A 23,528-nucleotide genomic window follows, 5' to 3' on the forward strand; every position below is an offset into this window, starting at 1 on the left:
GAGGCCAGGTACCACTTCATTCTCACTTACAAGATGGAGGGCTGGTCCAGCAGCGAGGACACATGCCTGGGTTCTGCAAGACATTCAGTTTGGCAATGTCATGTGAACTCCTTGAACCCAGTGTTTCATTTCTGCTCTGTGGAAACTGCCCAGATCCGAGATGTGGTGCTTCTAGGTTGCTGACTCTGAAGCAGGCCCAGGGACCCTAAAAGCCCCAAATGAGCAGCCTTGAGGCAGCCTGCCTGGTAAGATTCCAGGGTTGTTTGCTGTGGAGGCAGAAGTGCAAGAAAACGATAATCTCACCTCTCCCCCAGGTGCCTGTGGTACAACATATAGAGCATCCAGACTGCCAAGAGTAATAGCAGGGTTTAATGGGAACCTCTTGAAATAGGTTTTGATTATGATTCTGAATAAGGATGTGGTCGCCAGATTAGTTCCCTTTCAGCTCCCTTTTTGCTCTTGGTTTGATTGTTTCAAATGCCACATTTTCCTTTCAGATCCTTCACAATGGATTAAAAGGAAAGCAAGAGGCATGTGATGGTAACCCTGCCATCAGCAGATAATGATCTCTGCTGTGGCGAGGCAGTGAACGTGGGTAACCCTGCCCAAGTCACGTGATGGCGACATGGAAATGAAATTCTGTGTCATTCTCTTCCTCCCGTTCATCATGCCATTAGCACAGACAATGAATGAAATTCCACTGTGTTTTCTGAGACGATGTGCCACAAAGACCAATGACTGAAAAGTGCTAGTTGATACTGATTTCATCGGAAAAGCAGAGCATCTGCGACTGAGAGTCTGAGAGTTGCACAGAGCTTAAGCTGCCATGATAAGAAATTAAATACTCCTCCTCACTTTTCCATTAGAATAGTTATTACTGACGCTGGTGCCCAGAGCCCCTATCAGTCACAAGGACAGGCCCTCCTTCAGAGAGCTTGCAGTCTACATGCTCAGCAGCCTGTGTGTCAGATATTCCCTCTTGCTTACTTAGCCTCTCTTCATGCTTTTTGCCAATAATCACTGGTTATTGTCGTCCTCGTCTACTCTTTTTGCCTCCCTAGGTTTTTTGAAACACTGTGCATCCTCATGCATCTTAGCCACTTAAACGCCTTATTACAGAGCAGCTACAAAGCCAAAGGTTTCTGGATTCACACATGCTTCCTCAGCACTTAGTGTCTTCACTACTGCAAAAACCTCTCATTTCCTCCTTCCTGGAGAAGTTTGAAAAATGGCTGTTTATGCTGATCTTTATAGCCCATGCACTTTGCTGTATCTCAGCCCTGAAAATGGGTGTGAAAAAACCTGCCCATGAAATCCAGTGTGGGCCACATAATCAACTCATGGTATCAGCAGAGCTTAGCCTAAATCTGTGTGGGTATGGATGGGGACCCGGAGTATTTTCCTCCTCCTGCAGCATATCATGAGGAGTCTTTGCCCTATGCCACTCCTCTCTTCTCCTCCTATATCAGATCCGAGATTGGCCTTCTCTTTGAAGAAGATGTAGAGGAGGGGGCAGAGAGGAAGCTCCCCAGTCTTGCTTGGCAGGAAAGCTAGTCTAGTGGGTGGGTCACTGGACTGGATTCAAAGACTTGGGTTCAGCCCTTAACTCTGTCTTGAGGGTTTGTTTTTTTTAACAGACTTGTCCCTTGGATAGTACTCAGAGTGTAGACATCTACAGACATGTGGTAGTGGCAGTGCTTTTTGCCAGTAGCATCTAGAATGAGCTCAGTTCTTTCAAAACCAGAAAAGGAAGTGTGGTTCCCGTTTTGAAGGGCTCACTAAAGAGAGTAGATTTTGACTGTTTTGACAAATGTGAAAGTGAGGTCTTTCCAAGTGCACTGCTTTAGTTTGAGTTAAGGTCAGGGCATAGGGGTGGAGGTCAGATACTGTGCACCCAGTGTTCCCCTCCCCTCCTTTTGAGCCAGGAGACTGGAAGAGGAAGAGAAGACCTCAAACCGTGGCTCCATCCACCCCCATGCATTGCCTTCTAGCCAAAAAGCATTCTCATAAGGCTGAAATAACCTACCCCTCCCTCTAGCGGAGTAAGGCATAGTAAGAACCAATGGCTACAAGTTAAAGCTAGGTAAATTCAAATTAGAGAGAAGGCACACATGTTTAACACTGAGGGTGATTAGCCAAAGGAACAGGGCCTTAAAATCTTCAGATCAAGACTGGAAAGTTTGCTTTATTCGCACAAAAGTGACTGGGCTCAGTACACAGAAAACTGGGTGGAAATTCTGTGACTTATAACATCCAGCATGTCAGACTAGATAATCGAATATATTCATCTAATTTAACATAATTTGAGAGAGTCCAGAGGAAAGCCACGTGCATGATCAGATGACAAGAGAATAGGCCTTGTAAGGAGAAGCTGAGAGCTACGGGACTCTTCAACCTGGAGGAGCGCAGTCTCAGTGGGGACCTGGTGGCTACCTATAAGTACATCAGGGGTGTGCATCAGGAACACCTGTTCACAAGAGATGACAAGATCCAATGGTCACGAACTCTTCCAAGACTGTTTTAGGCTGGACATAAGGAAAAACTTTGTTACTGTCTGAGCCCCCGAGGCCTGGAATAGACTCCCTGCACAGGAGATGCAAGCACCTACTCTGGACTCTTAAGAGATGTTTGGATGCTTATTTTGCTGGGATCCTTTGACCCCATCTGACTTCCTGCCCCTGGGGTAGGGGCTGAACCCAGTGATCTTGCGAGGTCCCTTCCAGCCCTAATGTCTGTGAAATCTATGAACTCATAGAGTGTGTGTGTGCACGCATGCGCGCGCACATGTGTACCTTGTATTTAGTACAGGGTAGGCAGTATATAGATTGCACAAAGGGATGTAGAAGTGGGACTTCAGAGTCTGTCTAATTAGTTGACAAAAAACTGAGCTTTCTTTAAGTTTTCTTTACTCAACTGATTCACCCTTACCTCGTCCAAGCCCCAGGTGGTGTACACAGTCTGGAGGCAGTGGGTCGATGAATGCAGGGAAAGTGAAGGGTTTTATGCTTTTATTCCATCTCTACAATTTGATCTCTGCAGGCAAGCTCTTGCACCTACAGATCATCCTGTCAAGTCAGTGGGACTTCTAAAGGGACACAGCTTCTCATCTTCATGGAACAGATCCCAGGACTGTGGCCTCAGTTTGTAGCTATAATGACTTGGGTCGGGGGGAAAAACCTACTGTTAAGCTCCATGCATAAGAAGAATGGACCGTTCAATTATCACTCGTTATTTTCTCTCTTAACTATGTGGAATCAATAGCAAGGCTGTGCTGAGCCTCTCGCCCTGTGGCTAGCATGTTTCCTTAGGAGTCTCTTGTGGGGAGGGCCTTGATCAAAAACCGTTTAAAAGTCTAAAATACCCATGTTTACTGGTCCCTCCCCCCCATCCTCTTTGTTCAAGTGTTAATTCTTAACACTACTGTAATGCATTAGAAAGGTACCATTTAACCTTACAGAGGATGTGAGCCTTACCATAAGTTACTAATTTAGTATTTTAATAGCACATTGGTCTAGATTCACTTACACATACTAATTGCTGTACTCCGGCACTTTAAAAAAACTGTAAACTGAGCTTAATCAGCTATGTTTATGAGTGCCTTGTGTAAAGTGGCAAACCACTGAATCTTGCCCACGATCTTTAATGATTTTCTCACCTCCTTATTAATAATGCTGAAGAAAAGCCCACCGGGCCTTCACTCGGTCACCCCTTGGGAGTTAGCAGAATGTAGACAATTTGGCACAGGCTACAGCTGTTTCTATCGATCTGGTAGAGTCTACTGCAGTTGTTCTCAAACTTTTTAAACTCAAGGCCTGCTTCAAAACATGCCAGCTCTTAGCTTTCACTCATTGTTTGACTATGGAAAAGTGACAGAGCAATTTTTCTGTTGCAAAGAGCTCAGCATGACCACAAGAAGTCAGAATGTTTTTGACACGTGGATTCCTATTAAAATCACTGGGTTTATTTTGTGAATCACGTAGCTATCTGTGTGGTGCCGCAGTACCACGGCTGAAAATTACTGGTCTATTATGTCATGCACTTTTTGGGAAGTGTTTCCTCATAGAGCTTGTCTGACATTTCTGATGAAAACTGGTCATGTTGGAGGACACCGATGAAATCATATCAATTTTAATAGAATTTTCATAAGAAATCATCAACACATTTCATTTCCAGAAACGTGGGGGTTTTGTTTTTCTTTTTTTTAGATAAGTATTGAAACAAACGTTTCTTTTCAATTCCTTTTGGCTTATACAGGAATATCCAGTGTTTAGATTATGGTATGTTTAGGTCAAATCAGCACATAGAAACAATCTTTTGGAATATTTTCTTATCGGGGGAAAATTCCCGAAGTGGGATGACACTGTATTTTCAAAATAGAGGCACCTTCCCACAGATGGAAATCCCATTTTTCATCCAACTCTCATTTCTACATGGCTAGCCAACTCAGCAGATCATGACTTGATCTGACTCGCAAGAAAGTACCCAACTTGAATCCAGACCATAGTGATGTGCTCTCAGTTTCTTGCAGAAAAATGCACTTGTACTTATGTGCACATGTTGCATTTGTGTGTGCAAGTGGATAGTTTTATAGTAAAGCATGCTTGAATTTTTCCATTTTCCCTGTACAGATGCCACTTTCCAGATGCAAATCATGTGTCTTATTTGCTAATGGATGTATGACTAAAGTTTCCATTGGGTGATTATTTTCACTTCCCAGATGTTGGTGGAAATAAGATGACAGCTTTCAGAACAGCTGCCTAACACACTTAGTCTTGAGCAGCCAAAGGCTAATTGGATGAAATGCAGATAACAATGGAAATGTCTAAAGAAGCGGAAGGTGCTGCTTTTAGAGGCTGTATTACAGGAACTAAGGATGCATATATTGGCTGAATTACTGCTCTTGTGGGTTGTACTTGTTCATGTGAATGCGTGAGATAACTATACATTTAGGAAACCTTAATTTCCCCCCCATGAATTGGTAGCAAATGAGATGGCAGCAAATATAAGAATAAAAGAGAAACAGAGGGGAAAATACCACTTTTCTGAGTGTACATCCTGTCCTCCAGACATGTTGTCTTTAGATTCTGAACTCTTCAGAACAGAGACACCTTCTATAAAATCAGTCCTAGTAAGAGATTATTGGTGCTATCTAAACACTTATGACACATAAAATCTTAGGCCACGTCCACGTGAGCATGGACGTTTGTTTCCCCAGGGACAAGAAGCGGCGGCACACCTTGAGCCTTGAGGAACACTTGTGCCACGTGCCCTCTGGCGTGCGGCAGGTTACCCCAGGTAGGGGAGGGGAGGCTAGGGCCGGCCCAATGCTGACCCCAGCAGCCTTACCTGGGGGCCTCCTGGGGCTGCAGCAGTGGTGATGCTGCCACTTGGAGCCTGGCCAGCAGCCAGAGTGTGGCTCTGGCCGGTCAGGCTCCAGTTTTGGGTGGTGTGTACTACCTCTATGTGCATCACTCCACTTTTGTGTATGTGGGGAGGTCCCAGGGTCGAAAAAGCCCTCCAAGCTGCTACCTTGAAGCACGGAGAACAGCTGAATGTGCAATATGTAGCACCGTGGATGTGTCTGCGGCACCGCATGCCGCACAGGCACTCTAATATGGACACGGCTTAGAGTATATAAACACCAAGAAGGAAGAAAACATTGTGATTAAAATACCCCACTGACTTCCATCCACCCATGTTTTTATGGTGCTGTCTATCTGTAAAGCCATGGCAGAAATGAGATGAAATGGAAAAAAAAAAAAAGTTAACACTGAATACCAGGAAAGTTGCTCCGTGTAGAACCGGAGGGGCCCAGCTCTGGTAAAGTTGAGCAGGACAGAACAATAAAATGTTTTCTATGGACAGTCACATACAGGTGCCAGGAGGGGCGTAACTTTGATGCTTCTTTTTCCATCACTAATTTCTATGACTTTTGGAAAAGCAATTATTCCTTCTGCAGCTTTTTGCACTTTCCGTACAAGGCTGCAGAAAGAGATTTCCTAGCTGTTTGATAAAAACCAGATGCAGGGCATGCAGTATATTCAGTATAAACGTATAGGGTAACTTGACTGGGCAAACTTAGATGTACGTTTTGCTTTAGATGAGCTGCCCACAGTAATCAAGATGGTCTATTAGATGTTACTGTTGGGAACATTTTAAAGATATCAGACCAAATTTCAGCCAGTGTGCACCTGTGAAAGTGCAAGGCTCAAGGAAAATCTTAAGTTTCAGGCTTTTCAAGAAGTCACTGTTTCTCAACTTGGAATAACTTCTACCTTTTACAAAAGGAATGCAAAAAATCTCAAAGGCTAAAAAAGCCTCAAAAACCCCCAAACCTTCCTTGAATAAGAGAGACATCAAAAGCCTCCCAGCAACTGCTATTTTACCAAGACCAGAAATAAATAACCAGGCATGTTTTGGTGCACATGTCAACCTCCCCATCTCTGTATGCTCAACAGTTTTGAGGACAGAGACGTGCGCTCCATCTTTCCCTGGGAATTCAGGTATCAGCCTGGAGCGGAATGGGAATGTCTGTAGCAATGAAGATCTGGGGCTGCATTGTTCCTGAGAGAGTTTATTCTTTGTTGGGTTTTTTTGTTTGTTTGTTTTTAATACTATGATTTTTCCTCTTAGAAATTTGAAGAAAGTCAAGGAAGAGTAAGCAGCAAAACAGCCTTTTACCAGGCCCTCCAGAATTCCCTTGGGGGAGAGGACTCCAATTCTTTTATTGAGGATGCAGCCACCTGGTACTATTCCCTCCGACATTCATCTGAAGATTATGCAACGTTCTCTAGGGCTTTGGAAAATGCCACGCGGTAAGCAATGAGTTGTATTATTCTACTTTATGAGCCTGAGATGAGATAAGTTTGTGTTTTATAGCCCTGGAACAGATTTTAATTGTCTCCTAGTTCAGCATCCTACGCAAATGCAGAATTTGCTCACCCTGAACCATCCCACATAGATGCCTATCCAGCTTCTTCAAGAAAAAATAAAAAAAACAGACCTCCAATAAAGACACTTCCACAATTTTCCTAGGCAGCTCATCCTACTGTTCTTGCAACTAGAATGCTTTGGTGGTTACCAGCATTTAGTCCTTGTTAATTATACAATTAGCTACTATGGTGGTGAAAACTGTACAAAAACTTGGATTGCAGTGCCTAAAGATTAGGGGCCAGATCCAACTCCACCTATTAGGTGCCTGGTAGATTTAGGAATCTAAATGCAAACTTTATTTCATCCTGCTTGAGTCCCTGGAAAACTTAATGCAAAAGAGGGATGGCTTCTTGTCCTCCTGGTTACTTTTTTACGACTTAGCTTTAAAGTTGACAATGGGTTACAAAAGTTGCATTTCCACCTGGGAGAAATTTTACAATCTTTCCATGCTCCTATGCCTGAGGAAGGGCGTGTGTGCCCGAATGTTTGCAAATAAAGAATATTTTTGGAACTATCTAGTTGGTCTAATAAAACATATCACCTCCCCAAGAGTTCTGATTATGAAAGTACATGCATTAATGGACTTTCAGGGATTCAAGCAGGATGGAATAGGATCATATGATGTACCTCAGTCCACCTTTACTTTTGAACCTGAGATGCGATAAGCTTGCATTTTATAGCTTTGGGATGGATCTCAAGTGTCCTCTTGTTCACACTCCTACACGGATGCAGAATTCACTATCAGCCCAGGTAGATGCTAATCCAGCTCCTTCAAGAAAAAAGGCTCCTAGTCTACCTAGGCACTTAATAGGTAGACTAGAATTGGGGCTTTTGGATTGTTCTTTTGAATTTAGATGCCTATATGCCATTTGTACTGGTTAAGCTTCTGTGGACTGGTCTAAAGCTCACCATCAAGGACTTGCCCATGGCCATAAAGCATTGCCTGATTAGGTAGCATTAGAATTTAGACCTCTCTGGCTCCCATCCTGTGCCTGGTCCACTGGAACTTGCCTGCTGGTGTCGTCACTCTGTTTATCACATCAAGCCCTCTGTCGTGGAAATAATTGTTACATTACTAGAGATGTCGTTACCAGAGCTTGGCACTAAGCAGTCCACAGTCCTGCAGTTTGCATCTGGATCTGAACTTCTCACAGCTGTCTCTCTAATTTTGACATCACTATAAGAATGCACAGGAGTAGAAAATGGGAAAGGAATGATGAAATCCTCAGCAGTAGCCCAAATAGCTTTGGGGATTAGTATGATTGGAGAAATGAAAAGTGAGTGGGTCTGAGTGTGGCTTTGCACACTTTGTAGGGAGGGTCATGACCCTACCCTCTCTCCCATCTCCTCCTAGGTGGCTGGTCATGCAAGACAGGAGCAGCCCTTGCATTGAGAGTGCAAGACCAGGGCTGTGGCACCCCCACGCACGGAAGCAAAGTGAGGGGAAGTCTCCATGCACCTCTCCCTACCTGCTTCCTTGCAGCACCAGCTGAAATCCACCCTGTTACATTTGAATGGCATACACTTTTTTAAAAAGCTCCTGCAGACATCCCTCTGCTGACAGTGCAGATGTGTTATGAAAATTGCTCCTTATTCCCAAGAAAATGAATGTAGTGATTGTTTTCTTCGACTTGTTGAGCCAGGCTGTTTCAAGCCTGCTTTTACGGGAGCACTCACAGCTACAGGACTGTGATTTTGGCTGTCTGTGCTGCACAGTATCCTCCCACACTTGCACCAGCATGGAGAGCTCTAAAAGCATGATTCCTCTTTCAGTAGATCTTCACTGAAATCACAGGTTGCTGCCCCCAGAGAGCCTAAGGGAGACAGAGCTGAGAGTGAGCCAAGATTAATTTAGAAAATCTTATCCCAGAATCCAGCAACCAGATCTGTTTGGGAAAAGCCCCTGCGTGGTCTGGGTCTGCCTGTGTGTTGAGGTCCTGAAGTTCACAAGCAAGCAGTGGATTGCAGACGGCGGCTTATTTGTTTCAGTGGCACCCAGGGGGTGGTTTATCCAGTGTACTGCTTCGCTGGGCTTTTCCTCCCTCCCTGCCTGCCAGCCTCTTCTGTTGACAAGGTGCCAGTCACTAGGCCGTCTCCAGGCACTGTAGAGATAGTCCAGTTTTAAACATGTAAAACCATTGGGAAAACTGTGATAAAGAACTAGGTAGGTACCTGAATCACTTGAGAAGCACAGTTCCTCACTGTTGTGCAGCCCTCAGCAAGGAACCATTAAAATAATAATTAAGTTTGCTACAGTCACTTCTTTTATCCAAGGGCTCCAGGATGCATAAACAAGCCCTACTGCATCCCTGGGTGGGGAAAGTATGAGTTATTACCTGCATTAATCAGATGGTTAAACTGACTGAGAGAGATGCAACTGGCTGGCCTGAGATCACACCAGGAGTTGAGTGCAACAGAATTCAATGCACTTGAAACGCCCCAAAAGCTAGGCCACTGCTCTGCCCACTGAGCAACGCTTCCACCATAATACTTTCTCCAGGTCCCAGCCTATGCTCCAGAGAGGAATGGAAGTGATGATCAGAACCTCTATAAATAGTGAAGATGGGTAGTTAAGGAAGAGGAGAAATGTATCCTTGGATAAATGTGTAACCCAAGGCCACTTATACACTCAGGGTCTATAATTTTTTTGTGAAGTTCTACTAAGCTCATAAAGCACAAAAAAGCACCTTAAGCAGTTAAGTTGCAAGTCGCATGCACTTGAGACTGGAGTTATAGAAGATTTTAATTTTTTTAAATGGTTTTGGTTGAAATTCTGTGATATTTTTCCCAATTTTTTAAATTGAGCTTCATGGAGTCTTTTTAATACAGTATTCTGTGAGCTGTGAGAAGGAATGTACACTTGATTTTTGGTTTTCAAAATTAACCTAGAACATTTGACTCCTTTCCTTGCTTTACCCACAGAGAATTGAATTTTATGTGGCCGACGGGCTTCAGAACGTTTCTCGGGAGAAAATAGCTTCAAAGTCCTGATATTTCACAGAACATCTGTTCCCACAAAGTTGTGTGCTTATAGGTGGCAGAAGCATGGTAGCTTTAGTTTTAAAGGGTGTTGTCTATTGTAACTGCTAAAGAGAGCTTTGGTCATACAACCCAGTGTTTTGTGGTTTCTGAGTTGAGGTTCTGTGAGCTTAAAATAAATGCTGCTGAACTGGTGCAACTGGTCGAAACACTTAAATGGAGAAGCACATCTCTGTGTTCCTCTCACATTATTTTTTTTTCTTATCAGTCACTTTTGGCAGTCAAATATTTAAGCGATAAATAGGTTTCATGTTTACTGCAGTGAACAAGAATTAAAACCTCTAACTTTCATATCGTGTGGTTCGTATTTTTGTGTATAATGTGTATTGGGTACACATTTAAGTTTATCATATAATCCTCTCATCTGTACTCTGACCATTACTCCAGCTCCTTCAGACATTTACATATTCTATACTAAGCAGTGTCAAGCAGATGCCCATTTGAGTATCCTTCTTCCAAATGTGGAAATTCCCTCCAAAATTATCCTAATCCAAGATCCAGATCAGGCGCCTTTGACCCATAACCACTGAGATGCTAACATTCTTGCAAGATGCCATTGCAAGCTTGTTGGTGCTAAAAATCAGAAATAAATAGGATAAATCATCCCATTAGAAAGCTTGGGATGCCCCAGGATCAGTGAGAGGCCTTTTGTTTCCTGCTCTGGAAGTTCCTGAGAGCTTCATTGTAATGCAGCATCACTATGTGGGGAAACACGTCTTGGAATCATTTTCAGAGGTTTTTAAATTATACTGGTAATGGTTGCCTTCTTCGTGGAAGGCCTACCTAGAGTGTCAGGGTCTGGTAAGGCTTTGTTTCACCCCTTTGGGGTGAAGATAGGAAATGGAAGCTAGACTGGAAGAGATGAGGAAACCAACTGTCTAAAACAAGAAATATAGATTTTGGAAGTATTTTCTGTTTGCTTAATTGTTTCTCCATGAGTATATTCTTGTTTGCTTCTTTCTCAGTGACCGTTTTATTAACTGCCCCATTATAAGCATGGCGAGTCACTGGGCTGATAACTCTAGAGGGAATGTGTTCATGTACCACGTGCCGGAGAGCTCCTCAGAGAGCAGGTAAGGAGATATATTTTGCTTTATTGCTTGTATTATGGGATTTCAAAACAAAAACCTGCATGGTCCAAACTTTGTCAAACTTACTCATATCAGCAGGGTTCAGGCTAAGAGATCTTGTTTGTCTCTTCTCTGCGTGGCACAAGTCATCCATGCAATACAAGAGAAGCCTGCTCCAAAGTCATCAGTTGTTCAATGGAGTTTTTTAAGGGAAATTATAAAGGGAAAAGGAGCAGGGTGGGATTTCCAATGGTGTGAAGCTTTCCTTCATTCTGCTGTTGTTGAAGTCTGTAGAGTTCTGCTGTTGACTCTTCGCCTGACAGAGGGGGCCTCGATAATGACCTTTAAACAAAGTGGACTGGTGATGAGATTCAGGCACTGGCTTAGAAGATCTGGGTTCATTTTTCAAACTGTGCCACAGGCTTCCTGGTTTGGGACAGATATTCAAAAAGCCTGAGCCTGAATTGATTCAATCTTTTCAGGTAAGTCTAAACTGGCTAGGCTAAATCAGTTTGTAAGTGTACAGACATCCCCTGCAGACTGAAAAAATGCAGGCACATGCATGCAGTGGCTCAGGCTAGAAGCTGGGGGGTGCTAGAGCAGCCCTCCCTTCCCTTCCACTGTGCTGAGCTGAGGGGGGCATAGCCATGCCCCAGCAGGACACTGTGATTAGGGAGGGGTTCCCCTCAACTCCCAACCAGCTCAGCAGGGAATTCATAACAGTGTTTGTCAGCCCTAACTCACTGTTTACCATCCTATTAAGAAAACAGCAGAGGGATATTACCACCTACCTGCTGATTCTGCTTTTGTCCCGTCTGCCACAGCACGGACTGTAGCCAGGATGTGGCATGCTAGCTAATGCTGTGCGTCTGTGCAAGGCAGAGGGGACAGGGATCTCTGTTTAGCAGGGAGTGGCAGGGGGCAGAGGGATGACGAACAGGGGGAAATGAGGCAGATGCTTGCAATCTCTGCTGGAGCTCTGGCTAGGGAGCAGAGGAGAGGGGCCAGCCCTGCTGTAGAGTAGAAAGCCCTGCCCAACCCAGAAAGCATGCTGGGAAGCTGGGGGAGTCTGATTGAACTTGAATCAGCAAGGGGTCTGGGACAGACATTGCATAAACCAGTTTGACTGAAATCTGTTAAGTCTGATACTACACTCAACCAGGTTTATCTCAAACAGGTTTCGGCCATTTTGAAACGGGTTTATGTGCACTGAACATCTGTTCTGTTACAGGTTTAAACCAGTTTCTGATCACTTATAACTGGGTTATATGTAATGTCTGCCCCTAGCCCCTGAGTGACCACATTCCAGACCCCTGATCCAGTTTCTCTACATCATTCTAGTGAAATATTCATGCCATGAAGGAACTGCGGTGTCCCCAGTGTGTGTTATGGCCGTTCTGGACTGCAGTGCAGCCCACGGGAAGCTATGGCAAGAGCATCATGAATTAGATCAGCACTCAGAGATGCTCTAATATATACCAGGGCTTCTACTGGTCCCCAGAGAGAGCAGAAATGGGCATGCCTCTTTCTGTCGCTCCCTGGCTGCACCTGCTCTGAGCTCAGAGGAACATCTCATGTGAGGGAAGTTACCTACATATATGAGTATTCCAAAGAACTGGGACTAAGCCAAGTATGTATCCTCAACAGTGGGATTCCTGTGAATCGCATTAAGTACAGATGCTGTATTTAGTTTTAAATGACAGCAGGGTGAAAACTCTCACTAGACACAGTTTCTCAGACTGTGTTTTTAAATAATTCTGAGACGTATGGAGGCCAAGAGAAGTTTGATTCTGTTATGCTCAAAGTACCCCTTCCCCTTAATGGACAGCTGCACATTTTTAAGGTTAACTAGGCTTCAACCCATTCTGTTTTGATCTATTTTAAACATGTCTTTTCAGAGAAGTTAAGCCAACAGCATCATTTCCAGGTAGTGGTTTGTTTTTGCCATGTGAGTCAAACTCACCACATTCATTTCTGATCCTGGTTCCTTCCTTTCTCGGTCAAAAGCCTCACAGGATGCTGCAGCAGTCACTTTTGGGTGCAGCTGTCCCCAAATCAGTGAAATAAGTACGCTAATGTTTAACTTGAAGGTTCTGCTACGTGTTTTCTTGAATCAGTGGCCGTCTCTGGTCTCTACTCTCCTCGTCCAGCAGAATCTCGAGGCTTGTTGTTTAGAGCTGTTTCTTTTCCTAGGATTTTCCCCAAAAAGGTGGGAGGTATGTGAATAGTGTTTTGATGCCAGTGAGTAGAGAAGGGTCTTTTAATTGTTATGGTTCTATTCTTTGAGCTGAAGTTGAGCCCTGAGTGCAGTTGTTTCTGATTGCAAGGCAGGGAGCATTTGAAAACCAACTCAGATCTGGGCTGTAGATGCTTTTGTAGCACATAGAGTCACTTTATTCAAAAATAGAGCAGTACTGAATCCCAAGGGAGCCAGTCTCGCTTTGGGAACTCTGACAAGAACTTTTGTACAATGTTCTATTTAGTTACCAATATACCAAGATAAGAGACTTTTCTAAGGCGCCTAAGAGAGCAGGGATGCACTGTGCCAAAACCCAGCAGAGGAAAAATGGAAAGAGGTGTCCTCAAATTAGCTAGAAGGTTTCATCTTGCAGGCAAAAGAGGCAGGCCATTTTTTGTCAGTGATAGGGGCTAATTGCAGAAAGCGATAAGGCAGTGTTCGCTGTACCTAAATAGGAACTGGTAGAACCACAGAAATTCATGAAAATGCAATAAACCTCCCCCCCACCTCATCCTGTCACATTAGAAATCTGTCTCCTGTGCTTGCACAATTTATTACTTCTCAGTCTCCATATGAGTAGGAGCTTATATAGCACTTCCTGGCTTGAGGACACATTTTCAAATATCTACATAGTAGCCAATCGTCTTCAAAGCCAGTTCGTTCAGTTTTGTTTTTTCGTGCTTTCCAGCTCAGCGTATTATGTTTGGGTTTTTTTAATCCATCTTTTGGTCAATTTGGACCGGACAATAAATGAAAATTAGTTGCAGCAAAGCTTATTATCTCTTTTTCCAATAGCCACCTTAAGAAAGCTGGTGCCTGACACTAGGTGGTGAGAAGATAAAGCCACAGAGTCAGGAATTCCTCAAATCAGATCTTGGCTCCTATTGACCATCTCAGTAGCCTGGAGCCAAGTCTCGTCTAATGAGAAGTGGAATGCTAGCTCTTCATCCTCCAAGTGCCAGGGCTTAGATTGGATCTGACCTACATGGTCCAGGCACATCTTAACTTAGTCTTAAAGAAAAACCCTGCATGCTAAAAGAATGCTATTCAGATTGCAAAGTCAAGCACTTGAAAATGAGGAACAGAATTCAGGTTGCCTGCGCACCCTTATTTCGGTCTCTTCATGTGTGTGCAATGTGATATGTTCTTCCTTTAGTGTGGGTTACACCAGTTGGCCCACAGAATCCCTGCCTCGTTCAGGGCTCAGACCGTACTGCACTTCCCCCGCACCCCCAGGTCAGTGTGTGTGTGTGTGTGTGTGTGTGTGTGTGTGTGTGTGCGCGCGCGCGCGCGTGTAAAACAGAGCCCCTCCTAATTTTTCATCTCAATTTTAGCATATGGAAACTGCTCCCCACCCCAGCCCCTGCCCCAGCAAGCTGTCTGACAGCCCGTTGTACACAAGGCAGGCTATGCTGAAGACTCCATTGTTGGGTATGACTGCATAGCATGAAGCTCTGTCTAGCAAATAGTATGGAAACGCCCTGTAATCTCAAGGTAGTAAAGAATAAAATCCCTGTATATAGCAGGGATATGTCCAAATTCACACGCCCTCCAATTAGATCTAGGATTTGACATGAAACAGCCATTGGCTAACATAGGTAAGAGACCTGGGACATGGGCTAGGACCCAGTGGCACATCTTCAACGTGAATGAGCCCAGTGCCCACCTTTCCCCAGAGCAGCCCTTAGCTTGGAAGTCAGGGTATTCTCATGGGAGGTGGGAGAGGTGAGTTTAAACCCCCTTAGGCAGAAAGAAATGAAACCTGGGCCTCCTACATCCTAGGTGAGCAATTTAACCACTTAGGTTTTGATAGAAATAATCACCACTGCTGTGTGGAGCCCAGCCCTTCAGGTGGGTGCTGGGCATTGCAGTCAGAGGATCCCACGTGGGTTTGGGTGTGAGCCAGGCAGCATAAAGGCCCCTGAAAGCTCCTTCCTAACCCTGCAGGCATCAAAAGTGCACAGATGGCTAAGCTTTTGCCAGTAAATTCCCCTCCTCCTGGGTCCACCCAAAAGTGCCACAGTCCTGAGACAGCCAAACAGCTCAGAGCCCAAGTCCCAGGTTAAATGCCATTTGTGGCCTGTGGCCTTGGCTTCTCTGAGTATGTCTGTCTCCCGCTTCCTGTGCCAGGCAGCACTGTGCTAAATCACGCCTGCTCTGAGCACTGGAAGCAGTGCAGCTATGCTTGCATGGTGCTGCGTCTGGCCTCATTAGGCAGAACCAATTAGCTCACCCATAGCATCACGACGAGACACTTTCCTCTGGTTCAGGACGTAGCACACAGGACAATGCACTGTTTCAGCATGGGCCTGCCCGAGCTAATAATGAGAGAGAGAGACCAGCCCTCTGTATTGGAGTTTGTCTTCTGTAAAATACTAATAGCAACACTGGCCTGCCTCACAGTGGTAAAAGGATAACTACGTTCAGTTCCATAAATTAATGACATTAAAATGATAATGTGTTTGCACACCACATTTACAGGGGCCACATTGGTACCTAAAATTCATAAAGAATTAATTAGACTCCTACTGTGAAAATGAGTGTTCAGCAACCAAGCTCCTGTACACAATGATGTGTCTTTGAACTCGCAGTCTGCCATAATATTTCCCACTACTTAGGTCCTGAGAGTTTTTCCAACACTTCTTGCAGTTAAATAATAAACTGTGGATGGACAGAAGCTTTGGAGATGAGGGTGAAAAGACATTTTTCCTCGCATTAGGCTATGTGCATACAGGCATGCATATGTGTGAGATATATAGGCACACACACACCAGGGCATCGACAGAAAGCCCACTCTGTTTATCTATGATATATATATGGAAAATTACAGAAAACCCATTAGGCAAAGATTTTTCAAAAAGTAAATGGAACTTGGAGAGAACAAACTAATATTACCATCCATATGGTAAAATTCTCTGAAGCTTGGCATGACATTGTGTCTGCTTTAGTCTTCAGTCGTTTTAAATAAGGAGCACAATCCATGGCCAACTCCTGCTTTAATGATCTGCGGCAAAACTGTATAGCACACGTGTCATTTTTTTCACTTTTTTTCCACCAGAAGACTTAAGCTTTCGAGTAAACAGTTATTCTGAACACTGTGGCAAGACTGTGGCTCCTCAGCACTGACCAAATGTGTTTAGAGAGCAGAAAAGTTTAGGAAATAATTTTAGTTGCAAGAAAGAAATCTGAGACCTCATAAGCACATTCTGACAGCAACATACGTGGGGGGTTTTTAACAGTATCGTGAAGATTATATAGAAGCTAGTCAGCAACCCTTTGGACGGCTCCGGATGTGATCTGGGAAGCTGATGATTCATTAAGCAGCATTGATCTCAGTGAGCTGCTTTTACAGCAATGCCCTAACATGCTTTTAAGACCCACTGTTTTGCTGAAGGGGCTGCCTTTCGAAGGATATGTATCAGTCAAGGTTCAGGTCATTTAACAGGGCCAGAGCAGGTGGTGTTGTGGCTTTGTGGCAGTAAGTGGACTGGTATCGGTCTCTGCCAGCTGGGAATCCTTCCTATAGAGACTGAAACTTCCACAGTGGTTGTCACAGCAATAGGCATAGTCAGTCTTGGTGTCTTAGGCAGAACTTAACACGAGTAATTACTTCCTGCTTATTTTCCGTATTACGGTGTTCCCCTTTGCTTCTGTATTTTTGTTCGGTATGCTGAGGTGCAGATGCCCAAACTGCACCCTGCAATGGGGCTGCGTTTCAGTAACAGGGTAACGAATCCCATTATTATGAAATTATGACGGAATGGAGTGAGCATCTGATTCGGGTTGAATATACACATAGATCCACTGAAATGTGAGGAGGTGTTTTCTGGTTGCTAGCAAGAATACAAACACTGCGTGTACAAATGGGTAGGAAATTAGACTCCTAGCTGCAAAGAGCTTGTTCATCTGAAACAGAGAGGATGAGACCAGCAAGTTGATCAGAGATGGTGGGTGGTGAAGAGATGGTAACAAAATGATAGGTTATATGCTGTAGGTTTTATAGGCAGTTGGGAGCAGTGACCACAGGACACGGTGTACACTTGCGGTACCAAAGTTACTTGTTCCTCTAACTCCTCGCTAAGAATTGTTACTTTCGTTCTGTCCCTTCTGCTAACATTTGTTTTTTGTCCTGTTGTACTATGATAAACTCTTTCCTTCAGATCTCCCTGACCTCTTCCATTCATGCTGCAGCTAAACTAATCTTCCTTTCTCGCTCCTGTAGCCACATCATACCTCTTTCTTGCGTCTTTTTTTCTGCCTCTCTCCTGCCCAGATCTGCCACTCCAGATCTTTTTCTCTCTCTAAAGTATCTTTCCATAGAGTAGCTGTATTCAGATTTGGGGGCCTTGTTATATAACAGATGTGCTGAATTTTGGAACCTTGGATAAACTTATAAAGGCAAAATATTGGGCTAGAGTGGGTTTAAGAAAGGCAGAGAAGGAGCAGCCTAACAGCACCATGGAGCTGAAAGGCTCAGAGAATAAAAAAGCAGAACACCAAGCTTGGAAACTTTGAACCTAAAACACTCAAGCTTTTCAGTGAGTTATTTTCCTGACATCAAATCTGGCTTTGCCCCCTCTGATTTGTGCATCACTTGTTGCATCTAGCCCGTCACCAATATGGCTGACTTCCTGAAGGACACTCTCTTGGTCAGTGGTGGCCAGCCTTTTTTGGCAAGCACATCACAAATTAGGACCTCCCTTTTCCCCTGAGTGCCACCCTCCATCACTTCCTGCGAGTACCACTTTCCCCTGAGTCCCACCCCCACAAAGGGTGTATCGAGTTTGTGCCCTGGGATACAGGGATGGAGGCAGGGAGGCTCAAGCCTACAGCTGTAGGGAGCATGGGCAGAGCACTGCTGCAAAAGGAAATTTTAACCCTTCCCTGGCCCCAGCAATTGTCACATTTTTATACAGCAAGTGGGGCTCCGAAGTCCTGAATTTGGTGGTAGATGCAGAACCAGGGAAGAGTTAACCCAGGTATGTCCCTGTGACTTGGGATCTATTCTGCTCCACTGGCACAGCTGTAGTATACACTTAAACATCTTCTATTTTGAGAATAAATAGCATGCAGGGAGTGACCTGTATGGAAAATACACAAAAAGCTCCAGGATATAATTGCCCAAGTCATTTGGGCTCTTTTGATACAAAAGTGGATACAATCTGGCAGCCTTATACCAAGAGGAATAGTCAGCCCTGTAAGTTTTTTCCATATGTGCTGATTTTCCTTAAAGAAGACAACTGGGAGAAATGCACTTCTCTCTTTCCCATTCTGCCATTAGTCTAGAAGTTTTATATAGTGTAAGATGCAGTGAACCACTTGGTATCCCCAGAGTCAGTGAAGTCATATCAAGCCTTAATTTGGCACCTTATGTTGCTATAAATATCTAGTCATTTCTTTGATTTTGATGGTAGCCAAACAGTATCATCTTTTGACATTGCTTGGGTTTATATTTTGCTAGAATTCACACTGAGTCCAAGCAAAATCCTTGAAGTGCTGAGAGACTGCTGCCCTTCTGTCAGATTGGTTGAGACTGTCACTGCCAAAAGGACATTATTGGACACCGATTCCCACTCTATAAATCTGCCAGTATTAATGCAAGGGGAATGTTGAAGTCTGCACAAACAACCTAATGTATCATTCTAGCATTTCTTGAAAAAAAGAAGTGTGGGTTCATTCATTTTGAGCCAATTTTCAAAGGGGCCACAAGAGCACATCTGCATGTGGTCCTTTAAGCATGCAAGAAATCTGGAATCTTATTCTTCAGCAGTGTAAGTGCCTTGAAATCTTGGCTCTATTGAAGTCAGTGGGGTGTTTTGTCATTGATTTTATCCAAGTTGTTTAGTCTAAGCAATCCAAAAATGTCACCTTCCCACCAAGAGCAAAGCATGGCACAGATGAGATCTTCCCCCCCACCCCTTCCAATTCCATAAGTATGGCCAAGTCTTCTGCTAAATGCCAATGAAGATCTTGAGTGTGAGACTGAGGACCAAAAGCTCTCTAAACTGTGACCCCAGCTCACATGCTGCTGTCTCCATGGTTAAAGCACAGCTCTGTTCTAAAAATAGATGATGTAAAAACGACACTTTCTTATCCCACAAATCTACCCGCATCCAGATCTGATAATATAAGTGACTAACATAAGTGTAAGTACTTCTGAATCATTTCTGGAAGCTGCACATGGCTAACGCAGCTAAGCCTGTCCTCAGGAAGACTGTTCAGCACGTTCCAGTTGTAAAAGTCCAGTTGTATCTGTGCAAATCAGCTGAAGGAACTAGGTTTGTACAAAAGGGTCTGAAGAAAGACTTTGCTCAACAGAACTTTATTATGAGTAATGATGCAGAGGAAAAAGGTTCCAATTTAACTGTCATATATCAGGCTGAAATAGCAGGGCTGGCATTAAGATTTTTAGCTGCTTGTCTATCCGCATCTTCCTAAGCAGACAGGAAGACCGTGAACATCAGCATATGCATAGCTCTGGCTTGGCACCAGACAATATACCAGGAGATTCTTCAACATCTGTAGCCAAAGCTAGGGCAAGACTGAAGATGCTTTGAAATCCAAGCTTTCCCCATTCAGCTGTTCTTCTCTACTTGCTCCAAGCATGTCATTGATTTGTCTCAATATTTTTGATCTCTCTCCCTAGCTCCTCTCCCTCCTCCTTTCTCTCCCTCACAAAAAATAGCAAGGTTCAAATCAATATAGCTTGGGAAAGAGAACATTTATTCTGTAAAATGTACTCAATGCAGTATTAGATAATCTGGTCAAAGCTATTTATACAGATAAAGATGGAATGAATTTTGCAGAGAGTATATCAAGCAAATTCTGTCTGCATATTATCTGAGCAATAACACTCTTTTCCAGGTTTAAATCCCCATTTATACGGTCCTGTTGTCTAGTTATCAATAAGAATTTAGTATCATGAGAAGAAATGGAAACAGATAGCTAAGCATGTCTTTTCTAAGTCATGTAGCATAGAAGAGTCTATTCTGTTAATAGTTATCACTGCTTTGCAAAGACAATGATATCAGTAATCCAATACAGCTAAAAAAAAAAAAGACCTTTTGCCAAATAAACATCCTGTTAGCATGTTTAGTAATGACCCCGGTTTCCATCAGCTGACTGCTGCTTTGGTTTGTCAGTAGCTCTTTCTTAAGAATTATCCCCATCTTGTAATTTTAGAAATTTGAAAAGTAGTTTACAATGTAATACCTTTGACATATGTCATTATCCTATCTTTATCTGACAGACATTTTAAAAAAAAGATACCCCAAAAATGCATGAAACCAACCAAAAATAGATGACAATGTGACTCAGAATGCCATGAAATTAGCTCAGATTGTCAGACATGGAGTTTAAGGAATATTTTTTTAGAGAGGAAAACAGAAGAAGAGTTCCAGGTTAGAGTCCACCATTATTCATCTATAATGAAAACTGTTGCAATCCTAAAATGAATTTCCAGGGGGAAATGATGAACTAGAAATAGAACAAAGGTACAGTTCCAAATCAGCTGCCTGTTTACTGGGGGATATGAGATGGGAGGAGCTAGAATGTGAAACCCCTTCAATAGCAGTTGTGAATCCTATTTATTGTCGTCTTATTTATTATCTTCGTAGCAGGGTGGCACCTTAGAGACCCACTCAGTCAGAGCAGCATAAGTTATTGTCGGTGACATTCTTGTTCATCAGATCTTAAAGATGATCTGTTGGATTACACGCTCCTGTTTTTGAAAGCATTGCACGTTGCTGGCAGGAACAAAGCAATTGCATTTCGTGACAAACTGCTGTTTTAACTCCTTTTTTTATTCTCAGGGCCCAGGACTCGGGGCATCTCCTTGGGATGTCAGACCCAGGTTCAGATCCCTGCTGTGCCTGATTGGGAGTTGAGATTTCAACAGGACTCACTCCCATCCCAAGTCTACACCATAGGTGCTGAGCTGTTGAGCTAGCCTCTTGTTCTGTCCTGTTGGAGCTGTTCTACTTTCTATAATAAAAAAAAGCCCAATGTATGTTGGTGCAGAGGGAGCGCATCTATATCTATGGCCTGGGCTGTGTGTAGATGAAACGAGGCGTGTGTGCATGACACTTCAAAGCGGCTAAATGCTTTCGTACTGCTTTAATGGTGTTGGTGTTTGCAGTGGTGTATTGCACATTAATTCCAGCCGCTGTAGCAAATTTGGCAGCATAATGCGCCTTAAATGACTTGGGGCACAGCAAACTAAAACTCCTCCAAGGAGTTTTAGTTTGCTGCCTTACCAGCTGTGGAGTGAAGCACCAGGCTCTGTACAGTTTAGGGGCTCTGCAGGAAGACCTGCAGGCAGCTTGGCAGCAGCCCGGGAAGACGGGCTCCACCCAAGAGAGGAAAAAAAAAAAGCATTGAGCCTGATCTTTTTTTTTTTTTCCCCCTGGAGCCTGCCTGCCTGCAACCCATAGCTGGAGCGGGGGAGGAGTAGTTCTGGGTCTCCCCATGTGCCTGTGTTAGCAGGAGGCAGAAATGGCTGGGGGCGGGGTGGCTCTTTCAGTGCCTTCTCCCAGCCAGCAAGGAACGTGACTGGAGGGGGAAGCAGGTGCAGGAAGAGGCAGCCCATCCCCTGCCGCTGCTGTCCCCTGCTGAGTCTGGCACATGTGCAATTGTGGCCCACAGCTGGAGCAGGGCAGGAGCAGCTCTGAGGATACCTCTGTTCCCAAGTCAGCTGGGGATGGCAGTAGCAGAAAGAGGGTGCAACTGCACTGCCATGCCGCCTCCCCCCCCCCAATCCACTTCTGGAGCCAGATGGACCTTTGATCTGACCCAGGATAGCACTGTTGTTCTGAGAAAGGAGGAGTGTTGGACACTTCCCTGGAAGAGCGAAAACATTTATTGCAATAAAGCTATAAATGAGTTATTACAGTCACTCATCTCTGCACATAGCAGAATCCCACTTCCCCCATGCAATAAAGGGAGGAATGGCTGCTCTTGGTCCTCCTTAAGACGGCTGGTCTCCTCTCTGGTCAGAGCCCCTGTGGGTGGCACGCTGTCCTCACACTCCAGCTGCCCTGTCCAACATACAACAGCAGTGAGTGTCAGAGCTAAATCAAGAGACAGATTTTTTTCTCCAGCTTTACTGCTGATCTGTGCCCCAGACAGATCCAGACAACCTTTGTCCTAGTCTTCTGTTCACCATCCTCTTACTACTGACCCCCTGGCCAGGGTGCAGGATTGTCAGCCAGGAACAAGGGTCAGAAGCGGCCTCTCACAATGGTGCAGTTGACATCATTACAAATAAATATAATCCTATTTGGATCTCGGTTTAAGAGCTTACTACTTCTGGGATGTGAATTATAATGACGTCTGTCTGTCTGCCTCATTGCTGAGGATACAGTCTAATTCTGAGAGAGCCTCTATGCTAATAGCCCAGCTGTTTTGCTGTTTTAAAGTCAAATGCACCTTAACAAAACTCCTTTAAATGAATTATTTTGCCCCCTTCCCACATCTTTGCTAATCTGATGGCCTCAGTTATACCCCAAAATAAGCCTTTTTCTTAAATACAGCAAACAGCTCCCTTAAGTGCCTCCTACTTCTCTTGCAGTGCTCATGCCAAACATTGCTGTAATGTATAGGGCCAAGCAAATTATTTTTGAAGCAGAATTATTAAATTCTGATCTTGCTTAATCCCTGTGTAAACATTTGAGGCAGAAAAATATGCTTTAATCTAGTCTCAGCTCTACGTTGTTTTGCAGAATAATCTGTAAATAATTCAGTTTCCAGATGCTAAGTGTTATTGAGGTTTTACGATAGGACTAAAGAAAATCAGACAAAGATGTACTTCATTTAGCAGGGTGTGTATTTGTTTTTTAAATGGAGGCTTTGGGGAAAGAGTGTGGCACCACTGCTGCTAAAATATAGAGGAGCCATCTTCTATTCAGTCCACCTGCCTCCGGTATTTTGAAATATAAGCTTTGTTCCATCAGAAGCAGCATCTGGCATTTATCTGTGCCACATTATTTTACGTCCATAGCTAAAGTAGTTTCAGTCGTGCCACCTTTAAACAACCTTTTGCAGCTGGGAAAGACAAGCATAGAATAATGCAGTGCCAGTAATGGAAAAGCAATGCTCTATGCTTGTCCTTTCACAGCATCTGATGCAGCATCTGTCCTTTAATCAGCTTATGCTCTCTGTACATGGTAGATAGTTTATAAAGTGCAAGTCGACCCTGCCTTCTGCCTGGCTTCTGACTAACACAGCTAACTACTGTACCTCATTTTTTT

The 23,528-nt window shown here is 43.9% G+C and overlaps 1 protein-coding gene across 1 annotated transcript in view; it reads left to right on the forward strand.

Annotated features, from left to right (window-relative positions):
- Positions 1 to 23,528, forward strand: part of TG (thyroglobulin) — a 257,089-nt gene that overhangs the window by 226,746 nt on the left and 6,815 nt on the right. Inside the window, exons 45-46 of the mRNA XM_019519642.1 lie at positions 6,634 to 6,815; positions 10,938 to 11,045. Coding sequence (XP_019375187.1) covers positions 6,634 to 6,815; positions 10,938 to 11,045 — 290 coding nt within the window. The remainder of the gene's footprint in view (positions 1 to 6,633; positions 6,816 to 10,937; positions 11,046 to 23,528) is intronic.

The sequence above is a fragment of the Gavialis gangeticus genome, unplaced genomic scaffold (genome assembly GCF_001723915.1).
Source record: "Gavialis gangeticus isolate Ggan-Ray unplaced genomic scaffold, GavGan_comp1, whole genome shotgun sequence".
Taxonomy (NCBI): domain Eukaryota; kingdom Metazoa; phylum Chordata; order Crocodylia; family Gavialidae; genus Gavialis; species Gavialis gangeticus.